At 40.4% G+C, this 17,695-nt stretch overlaps 1 protein-coding gene across 2 annotated transcripts in view; it reads left to right on the top strand.

The window, feature by feature from the left end:
* The window catches only part of st6gal2b (ST6 beta-galactosamide alpha-2,6-sialyltranferase 2b), a 36,176-nt gene extending 18,814 nt beyond the window's left edge, over nt 1-17,362 (top strand). For both annotated transcript variants that reach the window (XM_057328336.1, XM_057328335.1), the window contains exons 3-6: nt 8,030-8,127; nt 8,251-8,352; nt 8,768-8,942; nt 15,242-17,362. In XM_057328336.1, the coding sequence (XP_057184319.1) occupies nt 8,030-8,127; nt 8,251-8,352; nt 8,768-8,942; nt 15,242-15,489 (623 nt within the window). In that variant the 3' untranslated portion in view covers nt 15,490-17,362. The remainder of the gene's footprint in view (nt 1-8,029; nt 8,128-8,250; nt 8,353-8,767; nt 8,943-15,241) is intronic.
* The last annotated feature ends 333 nt before the right edge of the window (nt 17,363-17,695 follow it).

Genomic DNA, 17,695 nt, shown 5'->3' with positions numbered 1-17,695 from the left:
CCCATTCTTGGAAATCTAATAGAAATCTTGTTTGAACATCAAAACATACTTTATATTATGTCCATGTTTAAGAGCGAATTATGGCCTTTTCAGCGAACTGTTACTTCAAACCTGGAAATAATGATTGTGTTATACAGTCATATTCTTAGAAAAACTCACAGAAATGAGAGAAGTGAGAAAAATCGATTGTTTACTGTTTCTCAAGATGTCAGTGAAGCCCGCACAAAAAAATGCACAGTATAATTATTGTGTTTTTGCTGCCATCTAGTGGTCACTAAATGTCTTCCACGTGAAGGGATTGATGGAATAATAATTATGCACTATTTATAAATGATAAAAAATTTAACTAAAAAGCAGACAAATGATTATATGGGTCAGTAAATAATAAGTTGCTCTAAATAACTGTTCCAATACAAAAGGCAAAAATTCTCGGTAAAAAATTGAACCGCACGGTTCTCCACCAACGGTTCGGCAGGCTCATCTTAAATCTGACGACGCATTTATAAAATGGTTCGTTAGAAATTATAATGCGTAAAACAGACTGACAAAGTTCAGCTAATGTATGTTTGTCGATGGATACACATTTAATACCTACAACAAATCAAATAACGTAGACAAATTTCAATAGGATTGACGTATGCTGTAGCCTAATATGACCAGTCATTTATGCTTTCATCGTTGTGAGCGCGCGAGTGCATGTGAGACCTGAACAGCAAACTACACTCATTCAAGCCTTGCCAATTTAAACATTTAAGTGCAAGATGATGCAGAAGAAAACTGCTTGCGCGCTGTGAGAAGATCCGAAGCGCTCATAAGGAAAGTCTCAGACATGGCGCAAATATTGAGTTGTCTTTGAAGCGCTTAAACGGACAAATTCACACACGAAGTAGGTCAACATGCCCCTCTTGTCGAGTATCTTAACAAACATAGTAGGTTATGTCTTAAGTGAACGGAAGAAACAGACGAAAAACAACGCATGTGTAAAGTATCAGTGTACTGGATCAGTTACATTCCTCTTAAAGCGACAGCAGCATATTCCTGCTGTCTGTTAAAAGTCAAGGAAATCACTCACTGCTTGTGACTCAATAGCTTCTGTAACTTCAATTATGATTCATCTTTATTTAATTTGTACATATGCAATGTTATGTTTTATTTGATTACTTTAATCCATTTCTACCTTAAAAGGTATATATACAATATCTTATTTTATTTTCTGCTTTGCTCTGTTGTTTTATTGGTGCTGTTACTTGCAGCTTGATTATTTGTTCTTATTTTAGTTTAACTCTTTTTATTGATGATTTTGGGTCAGAGAGTTACAAATGAAAGACAATATGACATTGTTTCAAAATATTGAGCAAAAACAAAATCAATATAAAATTAAACAAAAATATTTCTCTCTCTGAATCAGTTACAAAAATAAAAAATATAAATAAAAAGATAATATACATAAGTACATGCTCCAAAATTCACAAGTAAAATATAGTACAATATATATTCTTACTGCATAAAAATACATTGTAGTTACATAAACATACACAGTATAGTGAATATTGAAATATTTATATGATAGGGAAAAAGAAAAAAGAAGGGGAGGGTTAAAGGCACAAAAAATATATATATACACAATTTCTTTCCTCTTTTTGTGCTGTCTGTTTCTCAATCAGAAACAAAAGGGTGGACAAGAACATTAAAGACTAAATACAGAGGGAGGGTCACTTATAACTTATTTTTTAAAGTGCAGAATAAAAGGTTGCCAAATCATGTTAAATTGTTCTGTTCTGCAACAGGTCATGCATCCAATGATACAGTAATAACTAGGTGGAGAAGGATTTTTCCAATATATTAGTACAAGTCTTTTAGCGATTATTAAACAAAAGGCAAGAGCATTTGACTTTAAAAGTGACAAGGCTACTTTTGTGGGGTTAAGACCAAATAGTGCCACTAAAGGACATGGTTTGACATCTAAACTAAGAACGTTAGAAATTGACTTGAATATTGACGTCCAGAAGGATGTTAATGCTGGGCAAAGCCAAAAAGTATGATAAAGTGTAGCCGAAGTTTGACGACATCTATCACACGTAGGATCAATATTTGGATATATTTTGGACAATTTAGCTTTTGTCCAATACATTGTGTGCAGCAACTTAAATTGTATTAATGAATGACGAGCGCAAATTGAGGAAGTGTATATACGGCAAAGGGTCTTGGACCATTCCTCATCTGTAAAAACATGGTTGAGGTCTGACTCCCAACAGTGCTTTATTTTAGATAGGGGTGAACTGTCTGGCATTGCAGTGAATGAGAAAATGGTTTTGTAAATATTGGAAAGAGCACCTTTAGAAATCTTTATTTTCAAAACTTGGTCAATCTCCTGTTCAGGGGGTGCATGGGGGAATTGAGGAAATGTATGTATTATAAATTCACGAGCCTGAAGATGTTGAAAGAAGTGAGTGTTTGGAAGATTACATTTTTCAGAGAGATCGTCTTGGTTACGGATGTAACCTCAGTTCCCTGATGGAGGGAACGAGACGTTGTGTCGAGCCGACAGATGGGGTTCGCTCTTGAGAACCTATCAACTTCTGACTACTTTAGAAAAGGCCAATGAAATTGGCGAATGAAATTTGCATGCCGGACTCTGCCCCCGGATATAAAAGGGAGACGGCGTGCTGCATTCATTCACCTTTTGGTCTGAGGAGCCTGAGCATCCCTCAACCGCTGCGGCGGGTGGCCAGCGTTGTGGCAAGAAGGACACAACGTCTCGTTCCCTCCATCACGGAACTGAGGTTACATCCGTAACCAAGATGTTCCCTTTTTGTCGGTCTCTCGATGTTGTGTCGAGCCGATAGATGGGGTTCCTATGGAAAACGCCACACCGCTGTGCCGCGTCACAATCTCTAGTGGAGCAATGCTGACTGGCCTGGGCGAGTCAGACGTGAGCGCTAGCGCGAAATTGTAACAGTGCAGTGGAGAGGTAGGGGGTGCCAGAGCTTTTGAAGAAAAGGTGGGAAGCCCCTGCCACGGGCCGTCACGGGCGGAGGCCTTTTTTCTCTAACAGCGAGAAGCCGCCCGTTACTGTAAGGGCCACTGGGTAAGCATTATTCCCCCCTGGGGGTAAAACGCTACAGAGACCACTACCTACCGTAGGGAGGAATTAGTGGAGATACCAACATGGTCTCACCATCAGGGGAGAACTCATGGGAAAATGTGCGGACTGGACAACACGGAGGGTGCTTGTAGGTCCCCTACCCTCTTGCAGGTGAGTGCCATCAGGAGAGCTGTCTTTATCGTGAGGTGAAAAAAGAGCAGGGGCGGGGGCTCTTGAGGCCCGCCACCTAGGTCTCAAGAGGGTACGGAGCGCGGATGAGGCGGTAGCCTTCTCGCACCCCTTAGGAACCTAATGACCAGGTCATGCTGTCCCAGAGGCTTCCCAGCAAATGGGTCATGATGAGCGGCAGTAGCGGCTACATACTGTACACTTCCAGTGTGGAGGGGGAGAGGTTACTCTCCAGTCCTCTTGAGGAAAGGACAGCACGTTCCTGATTGAGCAACTCCGTGGGTCTTCTCTTCGAGAAGAGCACCAGGACAAGAAGAGGCGCCACTTATGGGTGCTTATCCGCCTATTGGCCAAGGCCCTAGCCTGAGTGATGTCCACCGCAGGGGGTGGGCCACTCAGGATCTCCTCGTCCCGTCCAGACATGGAAGTTCCAGGGGTCTGCCTGGGATGCCGTAACGTGCCCTTCCCCTGGGAAAGCAGGTCCTTCATCAAGGGGATCGGCCAGGGGGGAGTTGTTGTCAAGAGCATTAGCTCCGAGAACCAAGTCCGGTTGGGCCAATAGGGTGCAACTAGTACCACTTGATGCTCCTCTTCCCTGACCTTGCACAAGACCTGTGCAATGAGGCTCACTGGGGGGGGAGGTGTACTTCCGCTTGCCCCGTGGCCAGCTGTGCGCTAGGGCATCCGTGCAGAGGGGTCCCTCGGTCAGGGAGTTCCAAAGTGCCGGGCCACCTGCGCCGGGCCGAACTGCTCCCATATGAGCCGGGCTGCGCGGGGATAAAGTCGCCACTCTCCGCGAGGCGTCAACTGACGAGAGAGCGCGTCGGCTGTCTGGTTCAGGTCGCCTGGGATATGCGTGGCTCGCAGGGAGCTGATCACCTGCTGACTCCACAGAAGGCGTCAGGCGAGTCGTGTTAACTGCCGTGAGCGAATGCCACCCTGTCGACTGATATATGCCACGGCAGTTGTGCTATCCAACCGGACCAGCACGTGCTTGCCCTGCACGAGAGGCTGCAGCCCCTTCAGTGCAAGTAGCACAGCCAACAACTCTAGGCAGTTGATATGCCAACGCAGGCGGGGGCCTGTCCACCACCCCGACACTGCGTGCCCGTTGCACACGGCACCCCAACCCTGCAGGGAGGCAACCGTCATCACCATGACGTGCCTTGAGACCTGCCCTAGGGGGACCCCTGTCCGCCGAAAAAGTCATTGAAGACCAAGGGGTTGGGGTGCGTCGGCAGAGAGGCGTGATGACCATACGCCTGCTGCCGGTGTGCCACGCTCTCCAGGGAACCAGACTCTGTAGCCAGTGTTGGAGCAGTCGCATGTGCATCAACTCGAGGGGGACCACCCCCACCGAGGATGCCATGTGCCCAGGAGCCTCTGAAATTGTTTCAGGGGGACCGCTGATCAGACAGTTCAACACTGACTGAGCACGTTCTGTAGTCAGTCACGCTGCCATGGAAACAGAGTTGAGTTCCATACCGAGAAAGAGGATGCACTGCACAGGGGAGAGCTTGCTCTTTTCTCGGCTGACCTGTGGTCCCAATCGATCTAGGTGCCGGAGCACTAGGTCCCTGTTTGTACACAACAGATCTCGCGAGTGTGCCCAGATGAGCCAGTCGTCGAGATAGTTTAGTACCCGCACACCTTTCTCCCAGAGGGGAGTGAGGGCGGCTTCCACGATCTTTGTGAAGACTCGTGGGAACAGGGACATACCTAAAGGGAGGACTCTGTACTGATATTCCCGCCCTCAAAAGCGATACATGAAAGTAAGCGTCCTTCAGGTCGATTGCCATGAACCAATCTTGACATCTGGTAGACGCCAGGATGCGCTTCTGCGTGAGCATCCTGAACGGCAGCTTGAGTAGGTGCCTGTTCAGGGTACACAGATCTAGCAACCCCCCCTTTTTGGGGACGATGAAGTATGGGCTGCAAAACCCGTTGAACATCTCGGCTAGAGGGACGAGCACGATCGCTTGCCAGAGGGGTGGCGACCCTGGCCTGAAGCACGGGAGCATGCTTGCCTCTGACTGAGGTTGAGAGGATGCCCCGAACTTGAGCGGTCGTCTGGCAAGTTGGATCGCAGAGCCGAGACGGATAGTATCCCGTAGCCACCGTGACGTTTGGGGGCTCTAGTCAGGCTCCCAGGGACCGAGACAGGGGCTAGGGGTACGATCTGCTTCATCGACCTCCCAGGGGGTTGTTCGATGGCGGACAGTGCGGTTTCCTTGCCGTGGGGAGCCCCCGGGGAGGAGATCGGCTCTGCTGCTTATCTGCCTGGCGATGATGTAGCACAACGCACTGTCGATTGAGAGTGCTGAGGGCTGCTGATTATCCTCGACATTGGGTCTCGCCATGACGCAACGTCGAGTTGCCGAACACCGTCGTGTAGAGGGTGAGAGCGGCTGTGATAAGCACCCAGAGAGAGAGGACACTCTTAAGAGAGTGGGAGCACGGGAAAGAGAAGCAGACGGTGCACGGGACTCGACGGCCGAGGGCGGCCGAGTTGTGGCGTGGGAGGATATGCTTGATAGCCTCTGTCTGCTTCCTTACTGTCGAGAACTGCTGCTCGACAGTATCACCAAACAGCCCCCCCCCCTTGCAAGATGGGTGCGTCGAGAAAACGGACCTTCTCGGCATTACTCGTCTGTGCAAGGTTCGGCCAGAGGTGTCTCTCATGGGACCACAAGTGTGGACATCGCCCGACCCAGGGCCCGCGCGGTCACCTTGGTCGCCCGTAGAGCGAGGTCGGTGGCGGCGCAGAGTTCCTGCGTAAGCGCTGGGTCGGTCTTACCTTCGTGGAGCTCTCTCAACGCCTTGGCCTGATGGACCTGCAGGATGGCCATAGCTTGGTGAGAGGAGGCAGCTTGGCCCGCAGCAGTGTAAGCTCTCGACACCAGAGATGCCGAGACCCTACATGCCTTGGACGGGAGTCTAGGTCGGGCCCCCCAGGTGGCCGCTGCCTGCGGGCACGAGTGCACTGCGGTGGCACACTCCACCTGGGGGACATCGACGTATCCTCTAGCTGCCTCACCCTCGAGGGTAGAAAGGGTGACAGAACTTGTTTGGCGTGGACGTGCCGAAAAGGGGGCGTTCCAGGTCTTACTAAGTTCCTCATGCACTTCCGGTAAACACGGCACTGGGGTCGGGCGCGGCTCAAGCCCGAGGCTCCATGTATCCAGCCGCGAGCGCCGGAGAGGCAGTGCGGGCACTGCATACCAACGCTCACGGCGGCCCGGGAAAGCATGGCTGACATTTCGACGTCCGCTTCTTCCTGGGCTCGACCCCCTGAGGGAGGGAGCTCTGAGGAATCGCCGGAGTCGGATGGCAGTACGTCACCCCCCTATGTTGCAAGGGACATCTCATCATTATCATGCACAGTTTCTGAATACAGTTTCTGAAGATTTTCAAAAAAATTGTCAAAATGACTAGAATCTTTGAGGGAGTTTGACTGATACAAAGAAGAGTAAAAAAAATAACTGGTGATTAATTTCTTGGGGGTCTGATACAACATTTCCTAAAGAGGTTTGGATTTAGTCTAAATTGTGCAGATTCTAAGTTGTCTAATGCAAGCGCTCTCCCTGGTTTGTCACCAAACTCAGAAGTGGAGTAGAAGTGGTGTTGTGACTTTAATAGTAGCTGCTCAGCATGGTTAGTGGAAAGAAGATTATATTCAGATTGTTAAAAAGCTCTCTCATTATATCATGATTGGGTTGGGTGCGTATTTCTGGTCCAGTTTGCCAATTTGTGCAGAAAGCTCAAAGAGCTTTTTATTGCACATTTTCTTGATGAAAGTATAATGGGAAATTATTTCTCCGCGCATATAAGCTTTAAATGCTTCCCAAAGGGTAAACATAGAGATATCTTCTGTAAAGTTAATCTCAAGAAAAGTGGAGATCTTTTCAGAAATAAATTCAACAAAATTACTATCTGATAGATGTAACTTGTTCATTCTCCAAACGCGAGGAGTCATGCAACAACCAGGGAGAGCCAGTTCACTGTTACAATTACTGGGGCATGGTCAGAAATAACTATATTATCGTAAGAAGAAGACTTAACTAGTGAAACAAGTCAATGATAAAATAATCGATGCATGAATAAGTATGGTGTACCGGGGAATAAAACGAAAGTGGGATTCAAAAACGGCATATGTCAGATAAACCACACGATTCCAAAAAGAATTAACTGTTTTGGCGGATTGAGATAAAAGAGCTGATTTTAATGATGACCTATCCAAAGCAGTATTCAAAATACAATTAAGATCGCCTCCCATGAGTAACTGGTAAGAGTTCGGGTCTGGGAATTTAGAAAATAGTTTTATAAAAAAAGTCTGGATTATCCCAGTTGGGTGCATAGACACTTGCTAGAACAACTTGAATATCGTAAAGACTGCCTGAGATGATCACATATCTATCATTGAGATCTGAAATAGTTTTAGTGGGATTAAATGAAGTATTCTTGTTAATTAATATGGCTGTGCCCCTAGCTTTAAAATTGAATCCCGAGTGAAACAGCAACACCACGACGCATACCGAAAGTCCTCATTTGTTCTTATTTTTATTTGTCAATAGTCCCTTTTCCCTGAACATAGCACAAACCGAACCGAACCGAAACCGTGACACAAACCGAACCGTGAGTAATTTGAACCGTTACACCCCTACTTTGAGTTAATATTTAGCCTTACTAAACATTAGAGGTGTGTGCTTGTGTGCTATTGTTATTTTTTTACTTTTTCAATCTTTAACATTTTAGATTCCCATGAGGCTGTGTTGCGTTTTAATTCTGCACCTTCTATTGGTTATGAAAGAGATGTGGGCAACAAGACCACCATTCGCATCATGAACTCTCAAGTGAGGGCATTTGAATTGACACACACGCACACACATTTTATGTGATTGACTCCTTTGATCCTTGATCCTTTTTTTACTTACGTACAAGTACTGATGGAAAGTTTGCTTACTGTTTTTTATCAGATTCTTGCAAACCCCAAGTACAAATTCAACAGCAGTTCTATTTATAAGAACATTGCTTTGCTAGCCTGGGATCCTGCTCCTTATAATTTTGACTTGGAAAAGGTAAAGTAAATCATGGTATGTTCATGGCATTCAGCCCTAATAAAATTATCATAATTATTTTAATGTTTTAATGAAACATATGTTAGGTTTGGCCTTTCAGGGTCGTCCATCTATTCTAAAAATTACTCTGTTACTTGTAAAATAAGTTTTAAAATGTACATTTGTTTTTTACCCTTCACTCTTTGATATTTTATTTAGTAGTTTTCGTTACATTTACTGTACATTGTTATCATGACTATTAATAGAACATAGACTGAATTTGGTTTATTTTTGCTACATAAAATATTTCATTTGTTTTTGCATGTTGTCTTTTAAACAAAACAGTCACACCTGCTGATAAATACAATTTTCAATCCCAAACACTAATTCTGGAACCTAACTGTCAAGACATTTTGTTTTTCTGCTTTCTTTGTAGTGGTACAAGCGTCCCGATTATGACCTCTTCAAACCCTACATTGCTCATAGAGAGAGCTTTCCTGAGCAGCCTTTTTATATCCTGCATCCCTCCTTTATCTGGAATCTCTGGGATTTTGTGCAAAGTAACACAGTGGAGAACATTCAGCCTAACCCTCCTTCCTCGGGATTTATAGGTAGCTCTTTTTCTTTCTACTCAATATACTAACTAATATATTCAGTTATTTATGGATGACCTTAAAAACCTTTCACATGATATATGCTCCGTTATATGTAAAAAACATATATGCCTGCACTGTAAAAAGCAACCTATAAAATCTACTCAATAAAATTGAGGTAACAATTTGCACTCACTTTAAAGGAGTATATTCTGCCCCATATTTTTGAGTAAAGAGCACCTAAATTTATAAGTTATAACAAACTAAATTAAATTGGGTAAATTTAACCTTATATATTATACAAGTAATTTCTTAATAAAATTGGGTAATTTTTACCCTTTGACAGCAGGTATTGTTCATCTACCTAATTGTTATTAGTAATATATAGCCAACATAAAGAATTCAATGTTACTTATTAAGAGATGGTTGAATTTACTTAAAAGTGGTGAAAGGAAACTGTAATTACATTTTTCCAATGAACACACTTTATTTTTTAAACACTTAAATCCTCTTACATTCAATTTCAAGTGACATACTACTTCTTTTCTACAAATTACTTCTTGAACATCTTCCATTTTCAAATAAACACAAACTGCTGACACAAACATTTCATCTTTAAAATATTAAACCCTATGTAAGTACAAAAGAGCCCTTCTATTCAAGTTCAAGTACAACTATTGCTCACATTACAAATTCTTGAACATTTTCTATTTAAAAACAAACCAATGTCTTCACTGAATGTCAAAATATACATTCAAAGCTATTTTCTTATTCTTAACATCAATTTCAATTGACATACAAGTCCTGCTCAGCTGTGGGATTATGCATCACCAGCACTTTCACTTTGTTTGCCTTTCAAGTTCTCCTACCTGTTAAAAAATAAAAACAAAATGCATGTCAATTTTTACATTAGTTAAATAAACATTCACATATTCACATATCCTCTTATGTTATGAGGGCTGTCTCCGTGACATTCACCACCTATATTATCTAATATCTGCGACTAGCCTCACTTGTACTGATAACAAAACAGCGTAACTTCTTTTAACCCAAAGGAGAATATAACGGTAGAGCTTACATTTAAGTAAGTCAACATTTGCATTCATGATGATATAAAGAAGTTGAACAAAAACTTACCGGCTGCTCCACAAATCCTGTCAGCGAATCTGAAGAGGATGCGTCTCATGATTCCTAATTTCCTGCCGGAGCGTTGATGCATGCGCGCGCACTCTGCAGTGTCATAACTAATATTTTCGGGTAAATTCTACCTTGTTTTTTTAAGTTTCCATTATTACTCATAAAAAGCAGTTAGTGTAGGTATGTACCCATTATTATATATTTTATTCACTAACCAATATTTTTAGGTAAAATTTAACTGATTTTAATGGGTTGTATTTAACACCCTCAAGAATCGTTTTTTACAGTGTGTAATAAATATTTTGTACAGTTATTACATGTGACCACAAATTAATGTTTTGTCTCTCTTTGGTTATTACTTTTTGTATTTAAAAGTTTTCTATTTATTATATCTATTGCATAATTTCCGTTTTTATACTTATGTCACTACTTATTATACTAATATGTATTAAAGTATTGTATTGTAAAGCTGTGAAAGATGTGAGTCGTGCTATAGAAATAAATTTGAAATGAAGATCATTTAATTTACTTCTTTTGTTTGGTTAAAAATCTGATGTGTTTGCTAATATTTTCCTAGTAAAGTGAACACTTATATGTACAGTTAGAGTTATATTACAAGTATTTCAAGTGCAAAAATAATATCTAAATAGTATGTTCATAAAAATACAAGCATACTTGAACTAGTAGTTTACTAATACACATTGAAGTGTACTTACAGTTACAAATGTACTACAAGTTGTGATCTAGTGTAACGCTTACAAGCATACTTGAAATAAGTTGAGCTGAGAGTAAACTTTAAAGTGTACTTTTATAAATAACAAGTATGCTACAAGTATTGAACTAGGAAACTACCAGTACACCTAAAGAAAACCTACAACTATCCTGGCAGTATAAAAGCTACTTAACTAATAGTTTACTGGGAGTAAACTTCAAAGTATACTTTCAGGCTAAACTTTTGCTAAAAGTATTGAACTAGTAAACTATCAGTATACCAACAAGATTACTTGGGGTATACTTGTAGTACAAATGAAAAACTTAATTGTAATCTAGTTGTGTTCTGAAAAGTTTACTACTGTTGCATTTAAAGTACACTTAAAAGTATATTTTTATAGAGTAAAAAGTGGGCCAATTTAGTCCCATCTGTACATAGTACACTCTCATACGGCTGTTTTTGTATACTGACTACATAAAGTATACTTAAAATATACTTTGAGTATACTTCGTTTTGATAAGGGTTAGTGATGTAAATCATTTACAGTATGTTTGTATTTATTATTTTGAATCAAGAAAGATAATGGAAGGATTTGCATATGAAGGCTAAATGTGTTGCTGGGTAACCCCACTTTGATAGACAGTCAGGTAGGCAGGTGTTCCCAGTAGTACTACTAGAGGACACTTAGCTTGCCACAGGCCAATGACTGGATGAGACAGTGCTCATGGGAGCATAGAGCATGTACACATGCATGCACAAGCACACACACACACACACACACACACACAACATACATTTTGCCATCTCTGCAAGATAATTTGGGAGTTTTTTTTAATTGAATTTGAATTGTCATCATTTACACATTACCTTGTTGTTCTAACATTGTAACATTAGAACATTGTAACAGAAGAATGTCACAGATGACTTTCGGACATGAAAATAATGTTAAAGTAACCCATAGCAAAGAAACTTGATTTAATGTTGAATCTTAAACTAGTTATTCTCAACATTGTTTCAACATTAAAGTCCCCATGAACCGGAAGTTGCGATCATTTTTACTTATGTATGTTGACGCATTTCTGAGTGAAATGGAATTTCTAATGAGAAAAATAGTGGGCGTGGCTTTCATCTTTCTCTGCGATTTGATAGGATGTATAAAAACAGCCGTATCATTTGTGATGATACTACTCTTCTTAAATTCATACACTAAATGGTTGGGTGCATAGTGCATAGTTTAAGTTCATAGTATGTAATTTGGGACACAGCTAGGTCTGGGAACTTTCGCCGCTTCTTTGGCCAAGGCCCGCCCAAGAGGCCATATATGACTGACAGGTAAAAAGCAACCAATCACATTTCGTTTTCTTACACCCTGCTACAAAGCTAGAGTAGCATGAGCAAACTGTTAACGAGACGAATGGGTTAAATTAGCAGTTAAGCTTGCAGGGGAAGTGTACACCCTGCAACAAATAGCACCGGAGTTGAATGAGCAAGTTGTTAACAAGCAGAATAAACTAGTAGCAAAGTCCGTTTAGGGAAGTCCTGCCACTCGGCAGCCATCTTTGCAACGCGCCTTCGGGCAGTTAGGACAGTTATACGTAATTCAAACAAGGCATTTTTGGCGGAAATGTTTAATAAATTAAGAAATGTTGGCCTTAAAATCCACTCACAGACAGACACACAAGCAAAATAACTTACGACTTACGAGAAGTACACATTTTGGGGAAATTGGTTTATTTGTCACATATAATCGAAACTGGTGTAAGTGCTGTGAAAGTTGAAAGCGCAATCCAATACAGCTGCATTTAACGGAGTACAATATCAGCTTGCAACAATGTTTCAGTGTAGAAGCATCCATATTTTTTAAGCCTTTTCAGTGGTTTTGAGTTGAGTAATTTGAGCAATTGTGGATTGTACGCTAAACACACTATTACAGCTACAGAAGAAGTGGTCTTAAAAATAGTAACCATGTTTGTCCTAAATTACTGGACCATACTGACCAAGCCCACTTTTACCATTCTTGAGGACAATCTGTGAAAAAGGTTTTCCTTGAAATTTACAGTTTAAAAAACATCTTAATCAACTGCAATCTTAAATAATTTAGGAACATTCACACAACAAAGTCATGCACCTGCACATCAACTTGAAATAACCATATTCACAAGTTACCAGTGGTTGTTTTTATTTTGCACTTTCACTACCAGTGAAAAGTTTGGGTTCACTTACAGTCCACTTCCACAATTTTTTTTCACATTTTGGAAAAATTGTAAAGGGACAGTTTACCAAAAATTATAATTCTGTCATGAATCACTCAACCTAAAGTTGTTTCAGACCTGTATACATTTCTTTGTTTTGTTAAACACAAAGAAAGATATTTGGATGGTAGTTGAAGGTGCCCCAGAATTGTTTGTTTCCCTAAATTCTTTAAAATATCTAGTTTTTGTGTTCAAAAGAACAAATAAAAAACATTTCTTTCTGATATGGTAGTCAATGGTGCCTCAAAAATCTTTCTTTATGTTCAATCAAACAAAGAAATACAGGTTATACAGGTTACACAGGTTTGTAACAACTTTTTTTGAGTGACCTATCCCTTTAACTCAACAACTATGTAATAACACAAATGTACCTCTGGGAATTTTGTTTATATTTCAGCATTTTTAAAGTAGCCATCCTCTGCTTTGAATTTGTAAAAATGTACTTTTTTTATCAACCAGGTTCTTGAGGTATCACTCTGGAGTGCTTTTTAAACCGTACTGATCTTTTGAAACATTTCAGTCAAGTGACCTTCAACCCTTTCAACCGGTCCTCTACATCGACAAGGTTGTTTGATTAGCTCTACACGGCTTCATCAATGTATCTAAAGATATAAATTGACTCCAATCCACACTAAAACCCCTGTGGCATCTTCTGAACTTTAGCGAATAGGAACTTCCTGCTGGTTCTCAAATGATGGATGCAATGATGGTCTTCAAACAACACACTTGGATCATTTTGTTGCCCTGACAACCTATAGAAGCGGTCACAGAACAGGCCAACTGTCTCAGGTGACTGGCTGTCCCAATTGACCCAAAGTGTGATTGGCTGAGTTGTCTCGGCCCACCCAGGCAACTGATTTTCACACTTGCGTGTAACTACAGCACTATGAACTCTTTGATGCGCGTGTCCCCTGCATGTTGGCATGTCTGCAGTGAGGTGGCTGTCTGTTTGATCCCGCCAGGGTGCTGTCAGGCACTCTATGTTGACAGCCTGCGGGCAGATGGCGTAGTCTTCAACAAAAATACAACATGGTAGACGACAGCACACACTAGTGGTGGGTGGATCGATCCAGAAGTATCGATACTTTCGATACTGAGGTTGTATCGAAAAGAATCCTAACATAAAAATATCGATACTAATGTGTTTTTAGTTTTTACTACTGATTTTATTTATTTACTAATGTAGCTAATAATTGTATAATGAAGAAAAACTATTTCCCATACACCTAGTTTTGCACACGTTGCTCCTCCCTGCCGTGCTGTGTTTTGTAGTCCGCTATCACGTGACTCAGCAGCGCCAAGCGAAAGCACACAGACGCAGCTGCAACCAGCGAAAAGAAGAGGAGCATCGTGTGGGGTTTTATCACCTCGGTGAATAAAAACACTGCGAACTGCGATGTATGGCAGTGGGCCTTTGGGGGTAAAAAGCCAAAGATTGAAAGTACTTTATTATTTAAGCACTTTATTTACTTTGTGTCTCAAACAATTGTGTGCACTTTGTTTATAAATTCACTTAAAAAAGTGTAATGAAAGGGAAACATGTTAATTTGTTCGGTTATTTTGTCTAAACATTACACTGAACAAAAACAGAAAAGCAGTTTTAAAATCTTGTTCTTGAGTAATAATTTTGTCCACTTTGGGTTTGTTTAAAGCTAGAGAAGTAGTACTGGGATAACGAGAAATTGTTTTGTTATATCGTTTTTCTGTTCTGTCAATCTGTTATTGTTACTATTTTCCAGTAATAATTTGGTGCAAAGTTCATGTTTGCAAATTCGATTACAGGAATAAATAACTAAATAAATAGATTTATTTGGTTTAAATGATGTCCAGTGTTTTAACATCTACATGATTAATTAGCCTACAGGCACATTAAGAGCACAAATCACAAAATATTTTAGTGGTCATGAAAATGTATTCAGATTTAGCATATTAATGATGCATTCATCCGATAAATCATGACATTTCATCTACAGGAAAGTAAATGTAAGTTCAAGTGAATGCTTTTTAAAAGTAAAAAGTATTGGTATCGGTATCGAAATCGGCAATACTGGCCCTGCATTTACTTGGTATCGGATCGATACTAAATTTTACAGTATCGCCCACCACTAGCACACACAGCTGGCAAATGTGGCTCTTTCAAGTGTCAAATAGGATTATAAAACGTCAAGTCAAATTAGTACTGAATGGATCTATTTTCTTTGTGTTTTGTTTGACAGGTATAACTGTGATGATGAACCTATGTGAGGAAGTCGATGTCTATGAGTACATCCCTTCTGTAAGGCAAAGCAGTCTGTGCCATTATCATGAGAAGTACGTAGACGTGGCCTGCACCTTCGGGGCGTACCACCCTCTGATTTACGAGAAGATGCTCGTCAAGCGCATGGGCACAGCTTCTGAACACGACCTCAGGAAAAAGGGAATGGTCACACTGCCAGGTTTCTCTAAGATTACCTGTCCAACGTGATGCTTAGGCTCACACTAGTGCAGTACCTTCACATGGCATCTTATTTAACGCATTTCTGCACTATTTTATTTCATTTTGTTAAACCTTTTCTGTACTGTAAGCATTGTTTTCAGATTGAAAAATGGAGAGGCTTAGTGTATCCGGATAACACACTTAATGAATTCAGACACTTTATCCAATCATTGGACATGACTTTCCAAAAGTTGCAGATGGGAAAGGGATAAATACTTTAAAGCGACAATGAGCAACTTTTTGACCTTAAAATAATGTCTTTATTTTAGTGGTAGGTCAACTTTTAACTGGACAAATTTTACTGCCGTTGCTACCTAAGCAGCCTCCTATCGGCTGAAATTGCACTTGTAACTTTATTGTTCGGGCCGGTACAAGCCCCACCTATCCCCTGCTTTACGGCATACGTCACGTTTTACTCGTAGCCTGGGAGAAGTTAGCCAACAGCAGAGCTAACAGTAAGACGAAACGAACCAAAACATCACCATGGCAGAGCCAGCCAAAAAACCAAAGAGGGTTTTGTCGGAGGAAGCAAAGAAAAGAAAGCGAGAGAGTGATCGGACAAGAGGCCGGTCAAGAATCAATATCGGACAGGCTTACACTCGGTGGTGCGAGCAGCAAGAGGCAATGGGTTGCAAAAGGGATGGAGACCTAGCGGTCTTGCTCCTGGATTTGTAAGTGTTATTTGTACATTTTTTGTTACTGTCCTGTACTTTTGAACATATTTGTTATTAGTCTGTGTCATTGGCGCACCACCGGTTCACACTAGCTGAGAGATAATATATGGTTGCCGGTGTTGATAGCTAGCATGTTGTCGTGTCTCGTCATAAATGCGTGTAGTGCTTGTAAATGAAAATAAAAAAAAAACACAATAAACGTGTTGTGGTAAAAAGTAGCAGATTCTTTAGTTCAGACCAGTAAACTGCGTAAATGTTGAACAGTTCAGTCATTGAGTAGGCTAATGTTGTCATTATATACAGTATATATACTGTATATACATGCTATGAGCTGTTTTCATAGCGTATCTGGGTCTGCCGGGTCCATCGGCTTTATAAACAAACTCACGTGTATTGAGCTGCAACAGAATCTTTGCAACAGTTTTTACGACACTGTAAACAGACAATACCGCTTATCAACCACATGGGGCAACAGTGAGCAGAAGTTGCTCGTTGTCGCTTTAAAGCTTGTTCATCTGCATTATATAATTAATTGATAATGTGATTAAATTTAGGGTAATTTGCTCGTTTATTCATATTTCCACAAACTAGAATAATCGTAAAATGAAAACTATAAAATAACACAGTGTTACTAAAAAGTAATTTCAAAATAAATCAAAATGCTTCACTGATTTTAGATTTTCTTTATTATTTAATCAGTTATACATAAATAAATAAAAAATTCTAAAGAAAAAGCTAATATAGGCATATACGCATACTGTATGCCTTCAGATCAAAAGTTTTTTAGGGTCTAAAAAACATTTTACTCAAGCGACCCCTAAACCTTTAAACAGTAGTGTATTTCTAAGATGGCACTTTTATCTTAAAGTCATGGTAATGGCATTCTAAATGCATATAAATCTGCAATGTAAATGTAATGTATTTGGAAATGTATTTGCATTTTAAATTATTTTCACATAAAAAGATCTAGATTCTAGGAGGTTCTAGGTTTGATATCCAGAGGGAATTCTGGTGCAGAATTGTTTACTGTCCTATGGGCATGCTGTATTACTTCTGCCTTACCTGTTTACTGTTAAAATAAAATGTTGGTACATATATTTTAAACGATAATATTTTACTGTAATATTTTTGACAATACTGTGCCAATACTTTTCTGCTTTTATGGTCTAATAAAATTCACATTTTGAATTGGGTTTAGTATTATTTGTCTTTATATTAGCATATATTTTGTACCTGATGTTTTTATTTCTAAAGGCTGGTAAATATTTTTTTATTACTGTGAATGTAGTTTTATACAGTGTAAATAAGGGCAATGAATCAGAGTATTTGAGGAAACAATGTTACATTTATGCAATGTTACATATTATCTATTTCTCAGTGTCTCTCAGTGTATAAGAGCAGTAATCCCTAACACTACATACCCCATAATTCAGTGCATAATTAAGAAAATTGTTGTCTGACCTGTTTGTTCATAAGGATGTAAATAAGAGGGTTGATGACTGTGCTGCTTTTGGCCAGAA

Source organism: Triplophysa rosa, unplaced genomic scaffold (assembly GCF_024868665.1).
Source record: "Triplophysa rosa unplaced genomic scaffold, Trosa_1v2 scaffold43_ERROPOS3730504+, whole genome shotgun sequence".
Classification (NCBI taxonomy): domain Eukaryota; kingdom Metazoa; phylum Chordata; class Actinopteri; order Cypriniformes; family Nemacheilidae; genus Triplophysa; species Triplophysa rosa.
Note: the sequence above shows the minus strand (reverse complement) of the source record. Positions and strands in the feature narration are given on the sequence as shown.